This window comes from Lutjanus erythropterus, chromosome 5 (genome assembly GCF_056507025.1).
Source record: "Lutjanus erythropterus isolate fLutEry1 chromosome 5, fLutEry1.hap2, whole genome shotgun sequence".
NCBI classification, from domain to species: Eukaryota; Metazoa; Chordata; class Actinopteri; order Lutjaniformes; family Lutjanidae; genus Lutjanus; species Lutjanus erythropterus.
The window spans coordinates 10571981-10594558 of NC_139321.1; the positions used below are offsets into that span (position 1 = coordinate 10571981).

Below are 22578 nucleotides of genomic sequence, written 5' to 3' on the forward strand. Positions count from 1 at the left end.
CTTTTCTGGTTTCAGTATGTCGTGTCATAATGCAACCAGCGCAGTTACTGTAAATACCTCTGCGTGAGGAAGAACACAAAATATTCCTGGGAAGAAAATATGTAGTGGATAGCTTTATCTCTTCAGATTCCTAAAAAGTATTGTAATGAAACTTGCTGAGCAGGGAAAATCACTCCTGTTCAGACATGCACACTGTGATAAGCCAACTACAGTATGGGGTCCAACTTTATTTTACAGTACACTAATAAAGACATTATAAGCCATATACAGATATATGTATATATACATATAAATAAGTATTACATCCTCATTAGACTTCATTAGAGCTAATAATTAGGGACACATTATAACATAACTGTACTGCAAGGTAAACTAAATGTATTTTTTTCCCACATTTAGACCCTTATTAGACTTTATTAGAGGGTACTGTGCTGTACTGCAAACTCAAGTGAAATCATATATCTGCTACTTGAGAAACACCATCTTCTGCTGGTCCCATACAAGCCAAGACAAATGTCTACTTCTTTGATCAAACCACATTTTCTGCCTGCAGTATTGCAAGTCTGTGCAGTCACCCACAGACAAAATATTCCTCTGTAATTCTATGATTTTGCCCTCCATTTCCACATTTTATTTTTAAAGGGGAAGTGTAGCAGATATGTGATTTCACTTTAGTTTACAGTACAGTTCTGCAGTAATGTGTCCCTAATTACCCTCTGCTAAAGTCTAATACCGTCTAATAAAAAACATATTATCTCTAACTTTTGTAGTGGGAAAATTATACTGTTGTTCCTCATAGTCATTTCTCATGTTCTGTCAGGCACTAACTGGTTACTCGTCCTTGAACACACAGCTGTTCTCCCTTTGGAAGAACAACTTCTGATAACACAATCACATCCTGACTCTCCCGATAAGCACTTCAGGTCCATCCTGACCCAACCTCCTTCATCTCCTAACCCTATAAGACAGATTTACATTCTTGACTCATTATCAGTTCCTTTTACATTTTCTGTGTGACTGTGTACTGATCCTTTGCAAAGCTCTATTAAAACACCACAAAGACAATCTTGGTCTTCGTGCCTGTCTTCATTTTCAGATTTTCCACCACACTTTAAACTAATTTGATCCAACTTTTATACTTTTTTTTGGTACAGGTTGTTATAGCTTATTAGTGTAAAATAAAGTATGATCAAAAGAGATTCATATTAAGAAATCACAGGCAAAAGAAGTGAGCAGCCACTGACTTGCTGCAACTTTAAAAAGGTTTAAATCTATTTACATACTGCATGTCTTCCGTGTCTAATACCTCTTACTGTCAGTTTGAACAGGGGCACATCCCTCACATTGATTCAGAGTGAGTGTGATCTGAATCATTCAGGTTATATAAGCGTGTTCCTCTGTTATTTGGTAACAGCGTAACAGGTCCAGTCAGTTCGACTGGCTTTGAAGAAGCTTTCCTCGGTATCATGAGGGTGGTTCTTTTCTATTGTGGTTTGTGTGTGAGTGTGTGTGTGTGAGTGTGAGTGTGTGTGTGTGTGCTCAGTGTTCAGGGAATAAATGCTCAGTATCCATACCAAAGGTTCATGCATATTTTATTCAAGAGTAAAAAAGTGGATCGTCCCATGGGGCATGCTTACAGTGTTAGTGACTGGGGAGTCAAAACAGAAAGAGAGGAGAGAGAGAGAGAGAGAGAGAGAGAGAGAGAGAGACTGAGAAACAGAGAGAGAGAAAGAGAGAAAGAAAGTAAGAACCGTGGCACAATTTCTATGGCACAGGGTCTCCCAGGGGGGTTCACCTCTCCCAAAGAAGCACAACAAGATCAACCAAGGAGCAACGCAACATGAAGAGCAACCAGCAGAGAGAGAGAGCTTAAATATTAAGAATAATGTCCATAATAAATAGAATCATAATAATCATAGAATCATAAATATCATCAAATAACAAGAGGAATCATCAAGAATTATGATCAGAGAGAGAGTACACTTTTTTCCTTTAAATTGTGACGGCAACACACCGGCTCTTCTGTTAAAATGTGTCTTTGCTGCTTTTTGCTTTGAACAGCGCAAATTTTAACCATGCAATCATGCTTTTGGCTGCCTGAATGCCTGTGCCTCTGTATATAGTATGGTCATTCATCAATGCTAGTTTAATATTTGTTTATCGTTATTCATATTTATCATTAAAAACAACTCCTGTACATCGACAAAGAAGAGAGGAGAGAACGTGGACTTGACACTTTGAATAGAAGCGTACCGTCATTCTGTACAGCGTCGAAAAAGAAAACCAGAAACACAGGTTGTGAAAAAAAAGAGAGAAAATAAAAGAAAGAAAAAATGAAAAAAAAACAAAAAACAAAATATAACACAAAATGAATACAAAAAATAAATAAAATTAACATTATGTACAAAATAAATTATTCATTATTCCTCAGTTCATTTATATTAGCCAGAAAAACAAAAAGAAAAAAAGTTCCTACCATAGTGAAACACAGAGCACAAATATAATCTTCACATTATTATCAAAGAACTTAACTCTGCATGCACTGATGCGTTAATATAAATGCTTTACAAAGACCTTTTTCTTCTGACTTCTTCTTGGTGTCTTGGCTGCTGCCGTAACCAGAAGAGTCTGTTTCCTCTGTGAAATATCGTTTCCTGCTCTTTAGGCCGGAGATTCCCGGCCGTCACTGCTGTTTGGTAGCAGACGGGAGGAAAAGGAGGATGTAGAAAGAGAATGAATAGAGGATGACTTCACATTTCAACTCCCACCCCCCCCGGCTCCCTCGCAAACATAAAGCATCCTACGTCCGCTATACTGCATCTTGCATCGTGTGAACATATGTATCAGATGTGCAATAAAACCTCTCTATGTAACCTATTTACACGCAACAGGTAGGGAGAAACACTTCAAATCTGGCCCAGTTCAAGCCTTTCCCAAGAGCTAAATGGCATGGGACCACAGTTTTTTTGGGGGGCGGGGCGATCCTCCACTTGACTTCCGAGCAGAGGATGGGTGCAGTAGTGTAGTGCTACAAAAGCAAACGGGAATCTCCTCCCGAGAAGAAAAGGAAGGACAGCGAGGGCTCAGATTAGACTGCAGCTCAGATTATCTCCACATGTCGTAAAATTTTCTCGCTGTTGCCTGGCTTATGGCGAGATCCACTCGTGTACGCAAACGAAAACACATTTTCAAATATAACCGCACGGACATTTACATGTTGAAGCATGTGCACGCACGCAGGCAGGCATATCCACAACCCTAGAAAATCAACCAATCGCAAGTTTGGTTCCACTTCCCTGTTTTTTTGGGATGCAAACAGGAAAAAGAAGCATACGTATCTTTAATGCCCCACCACCCCCTGATCGACAACCCCCGACCAACCCCCCCTCTGCAAAAACTCGACCCCCCACCCCCCACGACACACACCACCGACACAGCCACGTCATGCTGACACTGTCAACCAACTGGTGATCCCCAACACGCACGGTGAACAGCAGCTCCTCCTGGTTTGCATGGGGAGAGTTTTTTGTAGTTTCTTTCCTGTTGTTGTGCAGGTACATGGGAGTTGTAGTTCTCTAAATAGGGCCGATCAGTTCAGTGAAGACACTCAGCCTTTGGTGGTAAAGTCCAGGTACGCTCATGCCTTTACATACAGCTGAGGGCAACGGGAGAGGGGTAGGTAATCATGTGTGTGTGTGATTGCATGTGTGTGTGTAGCCTATTATGTGTGTGAAATACTGTGTATGTGTGTGTGATGCATGTTTCTTGTGTATATATGCCTATGTACACGAATCTATAAATATGGTACCATATCAGAGTTGTAACTGCAGGTATGTGTCTGGTCATGTGGGAGTGGATGTCCATCACTGTATATTGCTGTTGCTGTCGGTCCCATTGGGCTCTCCCATGTTCATGCGGCCCATCGACAGGCCCACGCTGTTGACGGCGTCGCGTCGCGGAGGCATCCTCTCGTTGATCCGGTCCAGACCTTTGGCCTCTTCGAAACTGCTGATCCGATGCTGCGGGGAGAAGCCTCGGATGGCTGCGGAGGAGACAGGCAGGCACGCACACACACGCGCAGACACACACAAACATACATACATGCGCAGGGAGTTAATATTTAACAAGACATTTAGTAGAATCCTGTGTATCCAAACCCCTGGGAGCTTCGGAGGAAATATTCAGAGCCCCGAAATGGATTGAAATTCCAAACCACGTTTTATTAATTTATGAAATGTGAATGTGCAGACATTTCCAGAGCATTCAGTTTGACTCAATTCACCTTTTAAATGCTTTCATCTAAGCACAGCAGCAAGGACATTTGAATGATTTTGAAGAGGCCATTTTGGGTTTGGATAAACAAGATCTGTCGTATATGCACATGTACAGGGTTCTTACTAGGGATGTCACGAGAAACGATACTTTGGTACCAAGTCGATGCCAAAATTCAAATTCTGAAAATGTGACCGTAATTCTTTCATACCTGACGGGGGCAGCATATATGCATGTAAGTGTTTTAGTCCAAAAAGTACGAAGAAGAAGAAGAAGGAGGCCTTGCATCACAGGGGAACAACAACTGTAAGATAGCGACAAGTGCAGCTGCAGCGACAGATCTGGCTCGACTCCTCAAAACGAAAAACACTAAACAGAGTCAGATCATTAAGGATTAATAATAAATTTAATAATAATTCTCAAGCGTATGAAAATGGTGCCTCTAAGGAGAGCGGCTGCAATTCAGTGGCACAGTACACGCCCACTGAGCCAAAGAACGAGGAGTCATCAAAACATAATGTTAGTGTTTTGTCTGTCAGGTAGGGCAGGCCAGTATGGCTTATAAAATGTATCTCCATATTCTTCAGCTATGCTTCCTTATACAATATAGATCTGATATATATACACATTTTCTCTAAAAAATAACATACTGAAAATTCCCAAATATTGATGATCTTACAGAATATGTTGCATTTCTGTAGATTAAAATATCTGTAACTGTTGGGTGCCCATATCGCCCAATATATGGTCAGGATCTAATATCACAATATTTTCGACGAAATACCTTTATTGATATTGCAACAGTGCTGTCAAGATGACTACTGGTTCTTCCACAAAATGTTAACGCAATGAGATTTTTGATTAATAATCACCAGCAATATGAATATAATGACTAAGTGGGTAAAGACTAATTATAGAACAGCTAGAAAAGTTCATTTTACTGTAATGCAGCCTTGAAAACCAGAAAAGACAACACTTATGCTATATTACAATATCCAAAAGGCGTCTTATAGCATGATATTTCAGGTGGCAAAGAAAAATAACAATGGCTGAATTTTATTATATCTTTTTTTTTGTTGTTTTTTTTTACTGTGGTATCAAATCGGGTTTTGAGAATCAAGGAAAGTCACTGGTACTGGTATCGACTATTAAACTTCTGGTATCGTGACATCCCCAGTTCTTACACCAATATCCACACACATCTGCCAGTGTTCATCTTGTCTGAGTGCTGAACTAGGATTAGTTTGACCTCGTGGCTCACAGTGAGTGTAACAGTCAGTGCGACCTGGCCATTGATCCTAGCTCAGTAGTCTGAGACACCTGGTACGGTAGATAAGCCGTTATGAGACACAGAGTATGGAACAAAGCACAGCTGCACAGAAGCGGTCGTTCATAAGTCCTTACTGCAAAACACGTGTTCCCTCTGTGAAGACTTTCTGACAGTCAGCCGTTTGTTTGAAGCTATTTTTTATTGGAGTTTACCACTTCCCCATAAAACCATCAAGGCTAAGGGAAAAAGTCAAGTTTCAGATTCTCTCAGGTTTCTTCTTTTGGGGTGAATGTCTAAGTCGGACATATTTAAAGTTTGGTTAGATTTTAGCAAATTCATCCTTTTTTAATTTATTTTTTTTAATTGATAATGAACTTTGTCACAATTGACCCTTCGCTAAGCCCCACCTCCAACAGCAACAGTCCAATCATGGCTTAGCAACCGTAACTAGAGCCGACAAGCTTTCCACTTCCCTACATGTTGATGCTCAGAGAAGAGCGATATTTGGCTTTTTATTAGTCTGGACAGTGATGTCTTTTCTGTAGTCTCTCACAAACATGAAACACAAGAACACGTGTAGTGAATGTATTAAACTGCTCTAACATAAGCTGCAAATGTTAGCATGTCTGGCTAACTGAGACTAGCTTACTACCTGCAGTAACTTTACCTCCAGCCAAACTTGTTAGATACCCTTGCATCTGCGTTTATTATGTGGGGCTTTGAGAAGGAGGATTTGGGCTGGTGCGGAATCAAAGTGGGTCAACAACAATGCATCTCACTCTGGCTTGCTGTCTCAGGTCTAGGCCGAGTTAGCTTAGCTCCTATCTTGGCTATCTTCTGCGATCGCGGTCTGGCTGGTCTGGCTGAGTGACCTGTCTCTAAGCCCGCTGCACTAACATAGTCCCTGCGTTTCCTTTCCCCATGTTAATGAGTGTATTTCTGTCATCATGTGGATATACCTACCGTATTCCACCATCTGATCAATGTTTGCTGAGATGTAAGCTAGCTTTAGCCTCAGTCTTTTAGCATTTACATTTTACCATGTGCACAGCTGTCAGGTAACTTTACATTTACTCTTTCACAGAGTACTTGTTTTAAAACATGCCAGATATTAACATTAAAACAGACTTTTCAGTCAAATCAAGGGGTTAGCACTAGCTTACATCAGCCAGCTACACTAAAGCTAAAATCTGCATCTGAGTTACTATTTTAGCCGACAAAATCCACCGTCGTCAGCTAGAAATGAGAAGCTGCTTTTGTTTACATCTCTAAGGATTCAAAGACCTCATGTTTCAACAATTACCCCCAATTTCGATGTTATATTTGCCACCGTTATCACTGTAAACAGCACTAATGCTGTGCAGGAATGGAAGGTTTGGCAGACTTAGCAACAGTAACTAAGGAGGGCAGGGCTTAGCAAAGGGTCAATTCCCCATATCCTCTGTGTTAAAGGAATAATGCACTGGTGCACTAGAATTGATTTCTTAAAGGGGCACTCCACCGATTCTTCATTTGCAAGTGAGTTTACTAGTCATGGGAATTATGTCACTGAGTTTATCTTGGCTTGGGCTTGGACACCACAGATGTTTAAAGGAACAGTTCAACATTTTGGGAACTACACTTATTTGCATAGAATTAGATGAAAAGATAGCTAGCCTGTCACCATCAAAAAAAAAAAAAACACCTCTGAAGCTCATAAACTAACACATTATATCACGCTTGTTTGATCCACACAAAACAGAGCTGAGGTTTTATGACGTTAGATGCTGGAACTATTGCTTTGGTAAAGTGACTTCCACTAAAATCCGAATTTGTTGTTTTAACATTTGTGTACAGATTAAACAAACAACACGCAAAATGTTGAGCTGTTCCTTTAACAGAAATAAACAATGAAAAACTAAGCAGGGAGGTTTAACAACAAAATGCTATTGGTTGTATCATGGGAAATGTAGTATCCAGTCACAAGTTGGTCTCAAGTCTTTGCACTCAAGCCCAAAGTCAAGAAAGGCGCGGCCCAAGTTAAGCACCATGTAAAAAATGTCAAGTCAAAAGTTGTGAAGTCCGAGTCCTAAACAAGTCCTCATACGCTCTTCTCATAATGTAAAATCATTTTAACAACAGAGCCTTCACTTACCTTTGTACAACTTCAAATGTCAAATCATGTTGGAAGTTATTGCATCTCTATCTGTAATTTTTGTTTTGCATCCTGCAAATAATTTTTTTTGTTGACCGTAGCTTAGTTTTTTTTTTTAACACAAAAGAAATGATATTTTGTCACATTTTTTTCCCATCTGGCATCAAGTTAAAAGTGAAGTGAAGTCACAAGTCAGTGTAGTAAAGCCAGTTGTAAAGCCTAAATTGACTTAAAGCTTTTTTGAGTTTGTCAAGTCAAGTCTAAAGTCATTAAGAGTCCCCACCTCTGGTTTCAACCATTTATCAGTCCCCCATTTTATGGAAGGGCAGTAATAGACTGCTGGAGTGCCCCTTTAAATTAGACTCTAAGGAAGGTAAAATCGAATAGAGATAAAGATTAGGGCCACCACTTGACATCAAAATTAATTTCACCAAAATGAGGAAAAACCTTGAGATGAGCTGATTGCGTCTCTGTGTGGACAGATGCTCCTGCACCGATGAGGAGGAGGTCTGTCTGGAGAGCTCGCTGCCACTTTTGAACAACGGCTACTGTCGTATTACCTTTGCGCACATGCAGCTACTCACAAATATGCCACTGTGTTGCACAGCGGACGTCTAACACCCAGCTACAACTCATATTACAGAACGGAAAAAAAAAAAAAAAAAAAAAAAAAAAAACTGAACACAAGAGATACCCATAATTTATTTGCTTCAACAAATTATGGACTGTAGTTCAGATAAACCAAAGACAGCACTAAAGGTACAAACACAAAATACTACAGTTAACTAAAGCGTGCAGAGTAATAACTACGCCCGTGTACACAGAATATAATACACTAAACACAAATACCATGACCACAATCTGTTCAGTAGCACAGAAGAACCTGGCGACCTGTTCTGTTCAGTCGTGTTTTGATTGTCTTTTCAAATATGAAATGTGAATTAAATGTGCCAAATTTATCTCCTTTCTCTTCTAAATTTGGAAATTTGTTCTTAACTTTAATGTATAGTATCTATGGTAACATTCTTTAAACTCAAATTTAACTTACGTAGCTTTTCACGAAGGTTTCAACCATATCTTCTTCAGCAAATGATAGAACAGGACAGAACCTTGTGTAGTGGGGTTGGGCGCTCGGATGAATAGTCCATTGGTTATTGTTATTTCAGGGGGTGATTTTTATCATTGAACTTTATTAATTCAATTGTCAGCCTCAGAGAAACAAGTGAGAGTCGCTGCTCTGCAACAGACTCTCATTCAGAGGCACAGTACACACCCACTGAGCCTGAGAACGAGTGAGAGCCAGAATATTTTCACACCCAACACAGTAAATTAAGGATTTATTTTGACCAAATCAGGACTAATCAAGACAGTTTTGATGAGTTTTAACGTTATTTTATTTCTGTCAAGTTTGAATGAACTGTGTTTTACAATAAAGTTTGTCTTACTTCCGTGAAACTTTTATTTAGGAGGTGTCCGTTTGTATTTTTTCTGTTAATATGGAAAACAGGAGTGAGAATATTTCCTTTCTTGCCATTTTGTGGGCTCTTCCTCTTGATTTCTCTTTAAGAGGAAAGCAGGAAGTGTCCTGCTCTTCAGCTAAATAAGGTGCTGGATTCAGTCAGTCTCTCTTTCACATCCTGGGCACACAGTTTGGTGTTTCGATTAGGTTTCTCCTTGTGTTTGTCTTCTTTGTCCACTACACCTCACAGAACACTTCTTATGTTACTAATTTACATACTTTAAACTACCTTACCTTATATATTTTTTTATATTTTTAACTTTAAACAGACGTAGCGTGTGTGGTATAGGCAACTCTGCTTAGAAAATTTTAACATATGGTGCAACTCTAGAGCACATCACCTGTTTTCATGTGACTGAAATTCTGCACTAATGTCATGTGACCATTTGCTGAAGAAGGCCATGGGATGTGGTCGAAAGCTCTTGAAAAGCTCAGTTTTACCACAGATTAAATTCCATACATTGGTAAAATGAACACAAACACATCCTTAGCACTTTACATTAATTTATTTTCACAGGTGACTCTAGTTCTGCCGGAGCTCGTGGAGAAACAGATTGATTGCATGTTGATTTTCTACAGAACTACAGCACCTACTGTATGAAATATAAAGAAAACACTGGAACACACTGCAGACTATAAGAGGTCTGAATGACCCTGCCAACCTTCACAACACCCACTCCCACCCACAGCCCCGCTCTTCTTCTGTGTGTGTGTGTGTGTGTGTGTGGTTAAGAAAAAAAGTTGTGTGATGTGTGGATGTGATGGATGTAAATAAATGATTGTGTGTGTGTTGGGAGCGAAGGTGTAGTGGTGTTTCTGTTTCCCAAGAGAAGGAAAGAGAAAAGTGTGTGTATGGTTTGTGTGTTTTAATGTGGTGGCTTCAGCGTGCGGCGGTTTTAGGCTTTGTTGTGAGCGCTGATGTGGTTAGAAGAGCTCAGTGCATCGTGGGTAAGGAAAATCTATGACCTTATGAGCATGGGTGGCTGAGAGCGCAGCCATGCTGCACACGCACACATACATACACACACACACACACACACACACACACACACACACACACACTCACACTCACACACACGCACAGTGAAATGAGTGGGATTTTACCTTCAGCGTCCTTAACTGTCTCGATGGCTTCTATGGCCTCAATGGTAGCTGAAGGATGGGCAAAGAGAAGAGAAGAGAAGAAGAGAAAGAAAGGAGGACAGGAAGAGAGAGAAGATGACAGAGTCCGAGAGAAGAGATGAAGTACAAAGAAAGAAGGAGGAGGAGAAGAAGAAGGGAGTGAAGGCTGAAACATGCTCCTAAGCAATCGCGTGTAAATGTCTCGACTGAAGGACGCAAACAAGGAAATGCTGTCAAACAAACTCTGGTTTGAAAAAGATAAGCCAATACTGAAAAAAAAAATCTGAAAAAAACAATTGAACCGCAAAAGAGAACACTCACGAAATGAAGCCGAACGAGGAGTAACTTGTGATGAATTTTACTGATAATAATATTATAGGGCCCAAGTGTGACAAGGGGACTCACTGGTGGACGTGTAACCTAGACAGGATAGACAGGAAATATCTACATCTCAACTGAACATTATGAGTTAAAGGCAAAAATGTCTACCAAAAAAAAGAAAAAAAAAAATTTCCGTACAAATTCCGGTCTTGCAAATGCAACATAGTTTGTTGTAGTTCACGTTTGTTTTTTTGAAGTGGTGTTGTATGAGGTACTTCATCAGTGTGTTACCTACAGTAGGTGGTGGTCAACATGCCCCCAGTTTAGAGAAGAGATTTAGAATATTTTCACTGCTTTACCTTCCTGTCAGACAGACTTTTCCAATAGGAAATTGACATTATATAAACCTAATATTGCTTTCTCCAAACCAACCAAACTCCATGGACAAAATCAGTAATTTTACTCTGCAGTTGCTGGTCTACCGCTGCCTCGATCAGTTACTTAGTTTATATTATTGTGTGACTTTGGTGTTTTAAAAGGTTAGTTCGGGTTCACTGAAGTCACACAATAACACAACACACTACAGATCAAGACAGCGGCACACCAGCAACTTCCATGTTCTGCGAAGTTAAATTACTGATTTCGTCAATGCGGTTTGGTTGGTTTGCAGAGAGCAATATTTGGCTTATATAATGGCAGTTTCCTGTTAGAAAAAGTTGGTCTGACAGCAAAATGAAGCGGTGAAAACATTCTAAATGTAACATCTACACTGATATTGATTTTTTTTTTGTAGGTCTTTTTAAAGGTTTTGTTGCTGACCCTGTCCACAGCAGTTCATTGCTTAGCTTCCGTGTCGTTACTTCTCTTTGCTGCACTTAACTGGGGGTTTGCCCAATACCATTTACTGTAGGTGTTTAAACTGACTATGGATAAGTACCTCATACAACCGCACTTCAAATCAGAAGTGTCCCTTTAACGCTTCTTGTAATTTGTGTTGTCGGATGCCGATACAAGCGTGTATGCATGACGGTTGCATATTTGCAGACTCAGAGGCATGTTTCAGGCTTTAGTCAGGTGAGGCCCTCAGAGCAGCACTGAGACCATGGCACGTTCAGAGGGCACCTGGTGTTAGCAGTAGCTGGTGTTAGATCTCTCTCACACAGGCCCACACACAAACACACTTTGGCTGTATGTCCGTCTGGAAACGTCTGTCTCTACATTACTGCCCCTTACTTCCTGTCATTCTCTGACATTTTCTCTCTCACGCACTCACACTCTCGAACACACACGCACAACCAGCAGGCTGTTAGTATCCTCGGCGCTGGTGAGGTGAGGTGGAGAGAGAGTGAGTGAGTCAGTGAGGCAGAAGGATGAGAGGAGAACAGAGGAGGAGAAGAGGAGAGAGGGCAGGAAGGAACCGGAGGATGGTCCAAAGCAGATATTTAAACTGTCTCCGTGTGAACTCTGTGTGTGTTTAACTTCTCCGTCTTTGAAGGTGTGTCCAGGGTTCAGTTTGAGAGTGTGTTTGTGTGCAAAACACTCACCGCTCTGCAGGGTCTGTTTGCCCCCAGACAACACTCCGCTGGGCAGCATGCCTGTAGGGGTCAGTCCCTTCAGGGTCAACACGTTCTCACTCTCCTCCCTGAGAGACAGACAGACAGTGTGTGTGTGTGTGTGTGCGTGCGCGTATGTATGTGTGTGTATGTAACAGGTGTGTGTGGATAAAAAGAGACAGCAGGTGATGAAGACAGAAATTTCAGAGAATTACACACTTCCCCCCCACTGTGCACCTGCAAACACAAAAACATGCTTGTGGGTTAAAACACTAAAAGTAACAATCTGGTGACTGCTGATTAATTTCTGCAGAAATTTAAGGAAATGCAGAATTTATAGGAAAACTATTAGACTTGGGGGCACAAACGTGCTTTTGCATTCACTCTATTTGATCTTACAACTTGACTTTTTTTTTTTTTGAGCAACGCTAAGGCTGAATCTTTGCTACCACAGTAATAAAAATTAAATAAATCACAAAAGACAAAATGTTGTGCAATCAGTCATCTGTAAGGTTGTCATAAATCTCCAAGCTGTCTTAAGTCCTTTTTTTTCTGGTCCTGATGTGCTCATAAAATCAAACATTATCTGAAGGTAAGTGCGCTGTCTTGAGCACCAAACAGGAATTCAACTAACGGAAAAGTTACTTGGGTAATGGCCAAAAAAGTTGATCAAAATCCGTCATGCAAACACATGATAGATGGTGAATTAACAGTGTTATGAGTCTGTGTTTATTTTAGTGAGAGGAAATTTTAATTTCTGAACCTCTGGCCTCTCATTCCCACGGTCCTCTCTGACTAAAATAGTGCAGCTAATCAACAGGGGCTGGTAGAGTTGAGGCGACAAAATACAAAGTTTGTCAATCAAAATACAGTTTATCTTTATGGACTTCAGTGATGCCAAACTGACAGAGAAACTGTCAACATGATGCCTTTTATCTTGTGTTTCTTGTGTTTTTATGGACACATTAAGGAATTACAATACGTCTTATTTCTTGACAGGATGGTTTGGGACAGTGTTGAGAGTGCAGGGACCTTCAGTGTAATTCAAACTGTTAATATGCGTGTTTTTAATGTGTTGTCATGACAACAGAACATGAAGTATGCTAAAGTACGGCTGTCTAGCACTGACCACTGTTTGCTATTGGTTTTTATTAATGATTTTATAATATCTGTGTTGATTAGCCCACTGACAGTAGCTATCAGGCTAATTATCAGTTTCTAATGACAGTGTGCAGTAAACAGTTGTCCTGTGAGTGTGTTTATTTGTCTCTCACTGCTGATAGAACAGAATGCAATGAAAAAAATATATTTTTTAAAGCTGCTACAAGGAACTTTAATATTTTGTTGACTTTGGAGGTCTTGCTGGACAAATGTAGTGCTTCCACCACAATAACTACACAGTATAACGTCAAAAATATAAATATTTTAAATAAAATGTAAAAACAGTTTAATTTCATCTGATTTCAAGAAGAATCAGATCCGCTGGCAGGCATTAAGAATATAGAAATAGCCAATCTTCTTGCAGACTGTCTTGTTAGTTTATTTATGTCATATAGACGCAGAGGTTTAATATATATAATAGTGCAATAAAAATAACTTTCAATTAAAAAAGCAGCTTCATTTACCATAATTGAAGGCTGTATATTGCGCTTTCAGCTGTTAATTAAATTAAAAGATTAAAACATAGATAATTAAATAAAAATTTTCCTGCCCTGCACCCATGGTCATAACACTCACAGTAAAAAGACGTTTTAATCGTTCCCATCTACTCTAAGACATAAAAGTAAAATAAAGCAGGCAAACATAAAGCCAGAAGAGTATTTTAATCCAATCAAAGGGGACATATATAGTTTTTGAAATGAATCTGACGCCCTTGACTGTATGTGTGCGGTACGTAGAACCAGAACTCAACCCACCGTAGAACAGAGAACATTTTCGCCATCTTCCCAATGGCTCGAATCTTGTTTTTGATCACTTCTTTCCTGGCCGCTGCTGCACTGGCTGTAACAGAGTCAAACACAGACTTGTGATATCATAGGAAATAATTGCCAAGTGACCTGGTAGCTCAGTCAGTGGAACATTCGCCCCGTTCACTGAGGCTGGGAGTCTTCTGCAGCGGCTCGCCTGCAGCCCTTTGCTGCTAATTATCACAATACGTTTGTACCTGCTGAAATCTACAGCAATTGTTTATTTTTTCCTGCTATAGCAGCGTCTGATGTGATGTGAGTGTTGAGTGTTTCTTACCATCATAGATCTCCTCTCCGTCGTTCATGAGTTCGTCGTCGGAGCAGATACTCAGGACGTTGACCAGCATCTCGGTCACTGCAGGACACACAGACACAGACACGCACACACTTAACATCCGGGCCACCCTGGCGGTCTAGGCCACTGGTTCGCAATCTGGGGCCCGGACCCTCCGAGAGTGTCAAATATTAACCGAAATCACAATTTATACAAAAGCGTGTTTATAAAACTGTTTAAAAAGATAAATGTCTTTGTCCTCTATTAAAAATGGCGACTACTTAGCAAGGCTCAGCTCTGTAATAATGAATCATTATTGTTCTTTTGGTAAGGATGAGTGTGGATAAGCTACTCTGTTGAGTTGTTAAAAGCAAAATGTTAAGCTCATACTAGAAAAGAGATATTTACCAAAAGTTTTATTTAACTGATTCTAATTGGTTCTATTTAAAGCTTTGGAATGAATCACTCAGCTCTCCTTAGGTACAAGAAAAGGGGTCTCCAAGGAAAAATGGTTGGGAATTACTGGTCTAGGCGATGAGATCATGAGGAGCAGCACCTCTGGTTCACGCCCAGCTGGGGACGCCTGGTGCATGTCACTCCCTAACCCTCTCTCTCCCTCTCCCTTCTCGCTTCCTGTCATCTCTCCACTGTTGCTGTCCAATAAAGGCATAAAATGCCTCAAATCTGACTAAACTCTGGTTACCCACAAGTCCCTAATCCTGTAAGTAGGGGTTGTACACCTTTTTAAGCTGATATCATTGCTATTTTTAGAGAATATTAAGTGCCACTAGAACCAAATAAAGTACATAAAAAGGATCTTCCTTAAAACTAAGACATTTATAGAGATTAACCTTCGTACTGTTTTTACTTTAATTGTGTTTGCTGATTGGTTTATCTGCCTTTTTAAAAGAATACATTGAGTTATTCAACTCTTTACCAAATGCGAACATGAACAACAAAATCAGTATTTGCAGTGATATAACAAAGATGATTTTTGCATCAGACTTCTTTGTCTTTAAGGTTCAGTGTGTACGATTTAAGGGGGCTCTATTAGATAGATCTGCAGAATATTGCAGAAACATTAGTAAGTATGTTTTTATTAGTGCACTATCAACTGAAAATAAGAACTGTTGTGTTGAATGAGCTGTTTTTATCTACAGAGGGTGTAGGTCCTCCCCTATGGCCATCTTTCTGCAGTAGCCGTACATTTTACGAGAGTTTTACGGCCACCGTCGGGTCTCCTACAAACTCAAGCTCACTGCTAGATGCCACTAAATCTGACACACTGGTCTTTTTAATTTATTGTAATATATCTGTCATGATCCAACCATCCACAGCTCCTCTAATTTATATGAGATTTATGCCTCCAAATGCAATTTTAAAGCAACTTATCTGTTTCGTCTTTTGTGACTCTTTTTTCTGTTTCACATAACACCAATCTGACCAATCAGAAATGTTTCACAAAAATTACATCAGCGCCCAATCCTGGAGCCCCGTTACAGCCAGGTGATCCAAGCTTAGAGTCAGTTTTAACATGTCTTTGCACTGTGGTTCTCAAACTATGGAGCGGGCCCCACTGCTGGGGCATAGAGCCACTACAGTTGGGACCAGGGGAAAAATACGGAGTGATACTAAGTTGACTGAATATGATTTATGTTGAGTTATATGCAATAGTTTGCTGATTCTATTGTTCTGATCTTTATTTAACTAAAATTAAACTTTTAAAAATTTGTTTGACCACCGAACATTGTGAGTGATTGATAAAATATAGTGAACTTTTTTGGTGTCTGAAGTGGGGAATATCTGAAAAAGTTTGAGAACCACTGCTTTATGTTGATTCGCAGTTTAGGACTGGAATATTGATTATTACAACATCAGTGAACCTGATCTTAAGATCTTTTGATTGCAGTGTTGTGAATGTGATTCTGAAAAAGGATATAGGTGTGTGCATGTGATACCCTTTTCTCCCACGAACGGCAGCGACCAGGTGAAGACGTCCATGAAGTTGGGCAGCCAGTAGGGGTGAGGAGAGCAGTTGAACTGACGGATGTTCATCACATTGTTCTCGTACTTCAGCACCGCCGCTGTTTGTAGACACACACACATACGAACATGTCAGCCTTTTCAGATATTAGATCATCAAACATCATGTTGTACATACAGTTATAACTGCTTGGTTCCACCAGGCACGGCTGTGACGCTGACGACAGAACTGACTGCAGTTATTCTACACAATGCTTGTGATTCTACCAGAACCTGCTCTCGGTTCTGCTCGGTGGAGAATATGCTCAGAGAGCCACGTCAGGCTGCACAGAGCAGATCACGCCGAGCAGGAAGTCACACACAGGAACAGCAAAGAGAGCCCGGCCAATTTATGCAGACTTCCGATCATAAAAACTGACAAAAGGGAAAAAACATTTAACTATGTAGCATAAAAAAAATAAAGAAAAAATTACCAAATCAACCACATCTGAGCAAGTCAACAAAACTAGGGAGCTAAAACTCTCCTGGTGGAGCATGAAGCCGTGTGGATCAAAATGGCGCTGCAGATGAGACATGCCAGGTAGAACCAAGGTGTAAGAAGAAGGTGTATAGAAGAACATTTAAAAAAGTTCTTCTATATCTATCTATATCAATCACATGTTATCTAACAGATGTTAGTGTTTGCTCCTGTTCAGTCTTGGATGAAGAAAAACATCCTGTTCAGTCTTAAAATAATTGCACCGCAGTGCTCACACTCAAGCTGTGTATACCTGTGTGTGTGTGTGTGTTTGTGCTTTTGTGTGTCAGACCTTTGTTGTTGTAGACATCCAGGTAGTTTGGAGCAGAGAAGATGGTGATGAGTGAGGGGAAACCTGTAGTCTGACTCTTCCTGTACATACGATACCTGAGGAAAGGAAAGAGACAAACAAGCCACCCACGTTACAGCGACTCAAATAAATAAATTAAAGGAAGAAAGAAAAAAACACGATGTGGAGGAAAAAAAAAAACTGAGGATTTGCTTTCAGAGGTCTTTAAACCAGACAGAGACTGGTTGAAGGCGAGACAGCCACGCATTTAAAAACAAATGAGGAAGGAATCTGTGTGGGCAAAATGACAGAGTGTCACTGAGCGGGGTACTGAGTGAAGCTGCCAGCACACTGAGATACTTGGGCCCAGATGTAGTGACTTAGACGTTATAACACAAGTCTGGTTGCAACTAGTTTCATGCATACAAAGAACTGACTGAGATTAGACAAGATAATGAACACAAGCACATACTGTAGGTTTCATTTGTACCCACAAACAAAGAACAAAAGCAGTCGCTACTAGTAGTGTCCCTTGAGGATAAACTAATTATCAACCTCATCAGTAATCAAGACTTTTGTCTATTTATTATAAACAAATATAATCTAGCTGTCCAGCAGAATTTGTCGGCTGTTTTCCTCTTTTATTATGATGTTCCAAGTGTCCTGTGTAGCTTTGTCATGGATGTTAATGTCTCTGGGAACCTGTGCACAACCAATATGCCAATATACGATCAATATCATCAGCACAAGGCTGGTTCTTGTTTTGGTCTTTACTCATTTGCAAACATTATCCAAAGCTGGCTACTGTACACTGTGTCTGACCACGAGCCAATGGCTCTGTATCAAACAGGCTCCTGATTGGCTGCCTGTTACACAAATGTGGATCCAGTGAGTCCAGCTGTACTCCTGTGTGATGTTTTTATAGCAGCCCATTTCATTGTAGCGAAGCTGTTTTTTTTAAAAAACTTTATCATGATAGTGGTTACATGTTGGAATTAAATTCAGTTACTGGGGGCGGTCTGATCAGCTCTGTGCCAAAAACTTTAACCTTTTAAATAGCAACAACGTCCACTGGGACGTGCAGGCTCTGACCTACGAATGGGCATCAAGTGCTCTCAAGTGCTTTCTCTAAAAATGTACATTTCTGTATTTATTATACTGTTGTAAAGTCATTTAGTTTCTAGTGATGTTTTCAGTAAATAACCAAACGCTCTAAATAAATAACAGTGTTTAAATTGAGAGGTCCTTATTACTATAAGTTGATGACACTCGGTTACACTATTCTATGCATCTTAAATGTCCTGTGTGTAGGATTTAAGGGGATTTATTGGCAGAATATGGCAGAAATTGAATATAATACGCATAAGAATGTTTTCATCAGTGTATAATCGCCTAAAAATAAGAAATGCTGTGTTTTTTGTTACCTTAGAATGCACCTTTTATATCTACAGAGGGTGCAGGTTCTCTTCCATGGAGTCCAAATGAACCAAACACTGGTTCTACATGCGGCATTTCACGTTTTAGGTTCACTCACGCACGTGGAAGGGGAGACTGAGACAAGGTGTTTGCAAGCTCCCTGCTATATGCAACTAAATTCTTTGCAACTGCCCTTTAAAGAAAACTGAGACTATACTAAAACTTTGCAGATCTCTGCTGGTTGCATCTTACAGTTGTGGTGGCGTTGCGGTAGGTGCTTCACCATCTGTTGCCTAGTGGAGAGCTGAGTCCACTCTTCTAGTTTTGTTTGTTTTGTTTTGTTGTCTGACACGTTGCTGGAGCTGTTTCACCACCATCAGTTTTAATTTAACTCGGCCATGAGCTCCTACTTCAGCTCCCATTTCCTTTCTGCATTATATTGTGGCAGAACTGTGACTGATGTGAGTATACTTTATTAAGTCACTTCTTTGGTGTAAAACACGTAACGTAGACAAAACTAGAGCTGCACGATATGGTAAAAGAAAATCATACAACCATTATTTTTGACAGATATTGCAATATGATTCACAATTTGTGGGATTGACCATTTTTGCACCACAATTTTCATTTTCCCTGACAAACAAAACTATCAGGGTTACAACAATCATGATGATTTGACATTTGTTGGGGTGTCTATCAATACAAAATGATTTTTTTTACATCTAAAAAACATGATTTGTGGGCCAGGACATCTCTGTTGCCCTACAGTACGTCATTATAATGCTGTTTCGTCATAAAAAAAAATGAAGCCTCTGTGATTTGTGTATTTGTCCATATTGCAGTTTTGATAGTATTTCAATTAATTGTGCAGCTCTAGTCGAATTGCTAGAATTAGTTCAGTCTCTACACTGCTGAATAATAACCTACAAAAACTACAATTTATTTTGACCAGCCCTTTACCCACCGAGACCCATGGACGATTACCCAGACTGCCCAGCTGCATGACAGACAAAACACTGTTAATGGGTTCAACTCAGAGTAGTGCTGCCTTAATTGCTGCATTATATTTAGAGGATTTACACTAAGATAACAGATGCCGGGAATGGATTTGTGGGTCAGAAAATTGTGTTTTGCCCCCACTATTATATTTAGACAAGCAGCGCAAACCTGCATGACTCTTTGCTTTGCATCGTTCTCTTTCCAAGAGAGCTGGTTAACCTGAGTTTTGTTCAGCCCGTTCCTCAGACAAACTCTAATGATGCTAATAACACAGTTTAAGGGTGACAGATGGAAAATTGTGGAACTTCTTTCCCTGTAATGTGCCAATTCCCCAACAAAGAAAAATAACAGCTCGGAACATGAAATGTCAAGGTAAGCCATTAAATTAAATGGTGCTCCCTTTTAAGCCGAGAGGAGGACTGAGCCGCGACAGTCAGTCAGCTTACCCAGCATCCTGTGCTTCATGCGCTCTGATGATTGACAGCAGGTTGTTGGTCTGTAGGAACTCGCACACTGCCGGGTAACTGGGGACAGACAGACAGACAGAAAGACGGTCTTGACTCAGAGCTGAATTTTAGATTGCATTTCAACAACGTCACAAAGGTTGCTTTTTATCATCTTAGAAACATAGTAAGAGTTGGACCCTTCCTCTTGTTGGTGGACGCTAAAAAGCTGACCCATGCCTTTGTTTTCTCTCGCCTAGATTACTGTAATGCACTCTATACTGGATTACCCAAACAGACCACTGACAGCCTGTTTAAAATGCACCAGCAGGAACTTTTAACAAAAAACAGGAAAAAAAAAGAACATGTTACACCAGTACTAGTGACATAACATTGGCTACCTGTAACCCTGAGGATTGATTTTAAAATTATTTTACTTTTTTAACCACGTTTGATTACTGCACTCTGAAAAACTCACAGTAAATAATGTCTATCATCAACCAAAGTTAGCAACAGCTTCCCAGATGTTTCCACAGCAACAGCAACTTGGGTTTGTTCTGGATGTCAGTGGAAACACTGACCTCACAAAGGACACGATGACATTTCAAATCATTCAGCGGTTTTCAGTATAAAACTTGGTAAAATGATTTCATTGTGTGCGTCTCAGTACTTTTTGAACATTTTCAGCACTTTTGAACAACACAGCAACACTGATGATAATTGTGATAATAAAAATATGGTGAAGCAGCTTTCTGTTGTTATGCACCAAATATTTTGGAACAAAGTCGCACCGCATAAAAGAAACTCAACTTTTGTTTTCAGAAACAGCTCAAAATGTACTTTTGTGAGCTTGCTTTTAATTAATTTAAACGTTTTTTATTGTTTTATGGTTTTTATATCTTGGAAAATAATTTTTAACTTGTTTTTATTACAAATATCATCCTATTGTCTTTATCGCTTTACTTTTACCATTACTATTATTATTTTTATTATTTTAACTCCTTGTGTTTTTAATACCTGTGTTATTGATTTTCTTTCTCTTGTGAAGCGCTTTGAGCTGCATTCTACGTTATGAAAGGTGCTATATAAATAAAATTTATTATTATTTAGAGCCCAGCCAATATGGGATTTTTGAGATGATATTGACGAGAGGGGGAAAAATCACCGATGGCCTGTGAGCTGGAATAAAAATGGACCTTTTCTTTGTGGACTGTGAACAATTTTGTACTGATGTGACCATGCAAAGGTAAGTAATAACTTTATTAAAGAACATTATATATTTCATTCAACATGTTAAATAATTCAGCATATACGTAAGTCAACAAACTGTAGAAAGGAACACTGACAAAATAAAGAATAAATAAAAATGAAATAAATCAGTACTGTTCAGGATCAGTCAAATGCTGAATATTTTGACACTGCCAGTCATTTAAGGGCAGATTGTAAAACAAGAAGCAGCTTCTCACGAGGCTCCTCTTGTCCTCATAAATGTTCCCGACTGCGCTAAATCACCCTCTGCATCATGTCTGTAAAAAAAAAGTTTTTACACCAGTAAACATATACGCCAATGCCAGTATATCTGTGATAGACCCATATCAGTCAGGCTCTACATTATTACAGAGAAACAGAGAAATAGTGAGTGCATCTGAAGTGAGGCAATGGAAAAACCAAACGGGGGAAGAAACGTCCAAACAGATCCGGTAAAAACCACTTCACATAGCAAACATATCATGTGTTATTATAGCAAGACTGTTACTGTAAACCACAAAACAGATGGAAGTATTTAGTGGGAAGTCTAGCAGTGGGAGATGAGTGGGCCTCTTGTTTTCTAATGTCACGTCGGACTGAGACCAGCAGGGGGCATCAGTGAGAGCGAGGCAGGCCTGAGCAGGGTTTATGGCCTCCTCAGTGCTGTGGGAGTATACACTAGTTGGTCGATTGATGCTGTGTCTGCTAAACATGGAAAATCTCTGTGTTCTCCACAGACAACATGCCATAGCACCGACTTCTACACGTGAGGAACGCCGCCACGGCCGCGCGGCCGCTCCATCCGTCTCTCAACGCCAGCTACTTGTCTTTACATTCCTCCATTTTTATTTTTTTTAATTACATCTTTCATCTTCTACCCCCCACCACCACCACCATCCTCCTCCTATGTTGCTCTCCTTCCTTCTCTCACTGTATCTTAATATCACTCCATATCTGGCAGGAGTAGCCAGTCGTCATAGCAACAGAACCGTGCAGTCTCCCTGGGGATTGTGGGATATCGTTTCATGCTGAAACGGAACTGTGTGTATGTGTTTGTGAATGTGCTGTGTTTATGTGTTACCTCGTACACCAAGAGTGTGTGTGTGTGTGTGTGTGTGTGTGTGTGTGTGTGTGTAAACTGGCCAAGATTCTCTGTCTCTTGTACAAATCCCAGTGATTGTTATTGGATCTTGGATGTGGTGTAGCCATGCATCTCTTCTTCTTCTCTTCTCATCACCAGCATCCCAAACC

General features: G+C 40.0%; 1 protein-coding gene across 3 annotated transcripts in view; it reads right to left on the reverse strand.

Annotated features, from left to right (window-relative positions):
- Positions 1-1575: 1575 nt before the first annotated feature.
- The window catches only part of ppp3cb (protein phosphatase 3, catalytic subunit, beta isozyme), a 54801-nt gene continuing 33798 nt past the window's right edge, over positions 1576-22578 (reverse strand). For 2 of the 3 annotated variants that reach the window (XM_084718759.1, XM_084718761.1), the window contains exons 7-14: positions 20083-20160; positions 17225-17319; positions 16391-16516; positions 14436-14513; positions 14108-14192; positions 12183-12280; positions 10300-10347; positions 1576-4042 (exon numbers count right to left, since the gene is read on the reverse strand). In XM_084718759.1, coding sequence (XP_084574885.1) covers positions 3864-4042; positions 10300-10347; positions 12183-12280; positions 14108-14192; positions 14436-14513; positions 16391-16516; positions 17225-17319; positions 20083-20160 — 787 coding nt within the window. In that variant the 3' untranslated portion in view covers positions 1576-3863. The remainder of the gene's footprint in view (positions 4043-10299; positions 10348-12182; positions 12281-14107; positions 14193-14435; positions 14514-16390; positions 16517-17224; positions 17320-20082; positions 20161-22578) is intronic. The other variant, XM_084718762.1, reaches the window with a different exon arrangement.